Source organism: Octopus bimaculoides, chromosome 2 (assembly GCF_001194135.2).
Source record: "Octopus bimaculoides isolate UCB-OBI-ISO-001 chromosome 2, ASM119413v2, whole genome shotgun sequence".
Lineage (NCBI taxonomy): Eukaryota > Metazoa > Mollusca > Cephalopoda > Octopoda > Octopodidae > Octopus > Octopus bimaculoides.
Window position 1 is genome coordinate 67694421 of NC_068982.1, and position 3740 is coordinate 67698160.

The following is a 3740-nucleotide window of genomic DNA, read 5'->3' on the forward strand; positions in this document are numbered from 1 at the left end:
TATATATATATATATATATATATATATGCACATATACATATATGCACACACATGTGTCTGTTTATGCATGTATGTATGATAAGGAGTTAATAAAGATATTGCAGGCAATAGTGGCCTGTATGAAAGTATTTTCCTGTTTGGTGTTGCAAATTAACCCTGGATTTCAGTTCAAATTGCATTAAACTGAACTGCACATGCATTCTCCCTGGAATTCTATGGTAGTACCCTGAGACAATGATACTTTATTCTTTATTTTGTACCCGGAAGAAAATTATATTTACTGTAAAGACATCTCACCAAATGCACCTCACATATGAACTCATGAATGCTATGCACATATTTAGAACGTATTTTCTGACTGTAAGACTTAATAGACAATAATGTTTATATATATATATATATATATGTGTGTGTGTGTGTGTGTGTGTGTGTGTGTGTGTGTGCACGCACGTGCATGAATGTGTGCATATGTGTGGAGTTGCATGAGTGTGTGTGTGTGTGAGTGTATTTATAAATGTGCATCGATATTTATGTATTTGTATGTATATATACATACAGACTTCTGTATTTTGAGTATATGGTGTATAATGCGTTTCAGCTTTTACGTCAAGTTTAATTTTTTCCTTTACCACTAAAATTTACCTTCGACAAAATAACGTATTTATTGTATAGCGGGAGCTTAAGTTATTGTCAGAACAGCCAGTGAAGCACCGGTGAAAGTAGTAAATGCATAAGAGGAAGGCTGATAATATCGAAGGGAAAATAACTGCATGAAGGTGAAATAGTAGTGAGAGATACAAACTGCGCGGGAAAAACAGACGACAACAACTTTTAACGGAAAAGGAAAAGTGAATAATTAGAAAATAACAACGAAATAATGTCAGTAAGGAGAAAGAAAGAAGAAAAAACAGATTTAAAATTTATGAGAGGAAGAACATAATTATTTAAAAGAAATTTGTTTTGTGAATATGAAAGTGAAAGTAAAGTTGTAGATGGTGGTGGGTTGCAGGATGTAAATGGAACAGTTTAGTGAGAAAGATAAAGCAAATGAAAAGGCAGGCAGCTGTTGAGTGTTTTATCTCACAGCCAACCAAATTTAGTCGATCGAATCACAGCATCATCAGCATCACTATCACTGCTGCAAACAACATATGCGTATGTCGTCTCTCTGTTGCTAGTGGCTATCTGCTGTGCTGTTATCGATACAAAAGCAAAACTGTTGTGTCTCTCGTACGGCATATTTTTTGTAGTTGACCATTCAGAACAACAGATGTAGCTGGTTGAATGAAGGTTTCTCTTTTTTGCGATATGCTTATTTACCATAACAGTTGTGTTATAAACACTCATGATTACGATTATATATAAAAAAAAGTGCTCCAAAATTTGTGCAAATTACGTGTCTATAGCCTAATATAAATATAAGAATATTTGTATCGATATTTATAACAGCACATATTAATTGTTATTATAATATTATTATTATTTCTCACATAGCCACTTTTGAAAGAATTAATATAAAAATGTTATCCAGCACATGGGTAACCGTTACGTTCATCGCTGTATCTCTCAGTGTACAGGTAGTACCCTTGGAAGTATCCGCTGTATCACCCCCCAGTAAAATTAATACTGGCACCTGTACGTATAATTTTGAAGTTTGGAAACCCGATGAAAATATCATAGAAAGAATTGACAAACTGGAAGGTGGGACGGGTTTAATGAATGCAACTCTGACCAGAGACCTTCTTAGTTTACGTCTGCAGGTTTTGGCAAAAGTAGATGAACTGGATAATGCTACAGCGTTGCTTCAAACCAAAGTGAAAAGTCTGGATACTCACCATCGAACAAGACATCCTCAGGCAATGAAATATGCCCCCAAAAAATCAGAGATCGATAGTATTTGGAATAGTGTTGGCGCAGTGACCAATAGGCTGGAAAGGATTACGAGTCAAATGAAGAAAATAAAGAATGAAGATGGGATAGACAACCTTCGTTCAGTTGTCGGTGATCTGAAAGCAGAATGGATAGTGATGAAACGTGAGTTACAAAACATAAGGGCCGATGGAGACCAATCGCGGAAGGTAAGACTGTTATATGAATATTTCCACGTGAGCTCCTAAGACGTACTACTCTAAAATATACATTAATATAAACATATCTCAATACAAACACACACACAAACACACAAACGCACACACACATTTATATATATACATATATGCATATATGTATGTATATGTACATATGTGTATGTGCGCATACAATATATATATATATATATATGTGTGTACGTATATATGTGTGTGCGTGTGCACATAGATATATATGTATATATATATATATATATATATATATATATATATATATATATATATATATCCGTCACTCTGTCTGCCTCTATCTCACTCACTCTCTCTCTCACTCACTCTCTCTCTCTCCCTACACACATACATAGACCTCAACGCACTTGAAATAAATTGAAATGTAAAGATATAAACATACATAGCTACATAAATATATTTACATACTGTGAATGCAGTTCGGAGATAACGTAGACAGCTGAACGTAAATAAACACACATGCCTTTTATTGAATTCATATTGATTGAAAATATAGTGTGTATCAATGCCTATTGAAAGTTATCTGATTTTCTACACATTATATGAGCATTTTTGATCTTCCCTTCCAAATAGGTAATTTTGTATGTATATGTATGTGTGTGTGTGTATGTGTATGTATGCTTTGTATATTCATGAGTACGTAGGTATGTACGAATGCTTGCTGTATATGTGTATGTATGCATATTATGTGTGTGTACGAATGCATGCTTGTACATGTGTATGTATGTGTGTGTGTGTGTGTGTGTGTGTGTGTGTAAGAGAGAGAGAGAGAGAAGAAGGATGAGGGGAGAGTATAAATAGGCAAATCTTTATTGATAGATAGATATGTAATTAAACATGCGTGTGTGTAAATATGTATATTGCATACTTATATGTGAATATATACATATTTCTGTATATATATATATATATATATATATATATATATACATACAGATAGGGAAATAATTTTATTCTCAAACGCAGGATAATGCAAATAATACAGTATGAACAGGTTAAACTATCCACATTTTGATATATACATATATGTATACCCATGTACAACTAAACACACACGCATATGTATATATACCGACGCACAAACACGCGCGCGCGCGCATATATATATAGTTTAGACATCGCTACATCAGATAGCACGTATGTGACTGCAGTGCAGCGAGGTGGTGCATGAAATAAGTAACAGGTGTTTCTTTACATTTCTGTGCTACGTTCAAATCCTTTCATATCAGTGGAAGTTCGATCTTCTCTAGTTATCTTGTGATGCTTAATGTTGGATGCTTAAATTTAAGAAGACGAGAAGGTGGTAGAAGAATATATTATATTGCATATTATACCTGCATGCGCGAGTGTTGCTATTGTATACACACATACACACACACACACACACACACACACACACACACACACACATACATACACACACAGACACACAGACACACACACACATACACACACACAGACATACACATACACACAAACATGCCCTTAAGTTCTATCTTAAGTTCTTTAACCCCTCTATTTGTTTCAGTCATTGAACTGCAGCCGTGCTAGGGCACAGCCTTGAAGGGTTTAGTCGAATAAATCAACCCCAGTACTTATTTTTTAAGCTAGGTACTTATTATG

General features: G+C 34.4%; 1 protein-coding gene across 1 annotated transcript in view; it reads left to right on the plus strand.

The window, feature by feature from the left end:
* Positions 1 to 682: 682 nt before the first annotated feature.
* Positions 683 to 3740, plus strand: part of LOC106867180 (angiopoietin-related protein 7) — a 105653-nt gene continuing 102595 nt past the window's right edge. Inside the window, exon 1 of the mRNA XM_014911981.2 lies at positions 683 to 2078. Coding sequence (XP_014767467.1) covers positions 1521 to 2078 — 558 coding nt within the window. The 5' untranslated portion in view covers positions 683 to 1520. The remainder of the gene's footprint in view (positions 2079 to 3740) is intronic.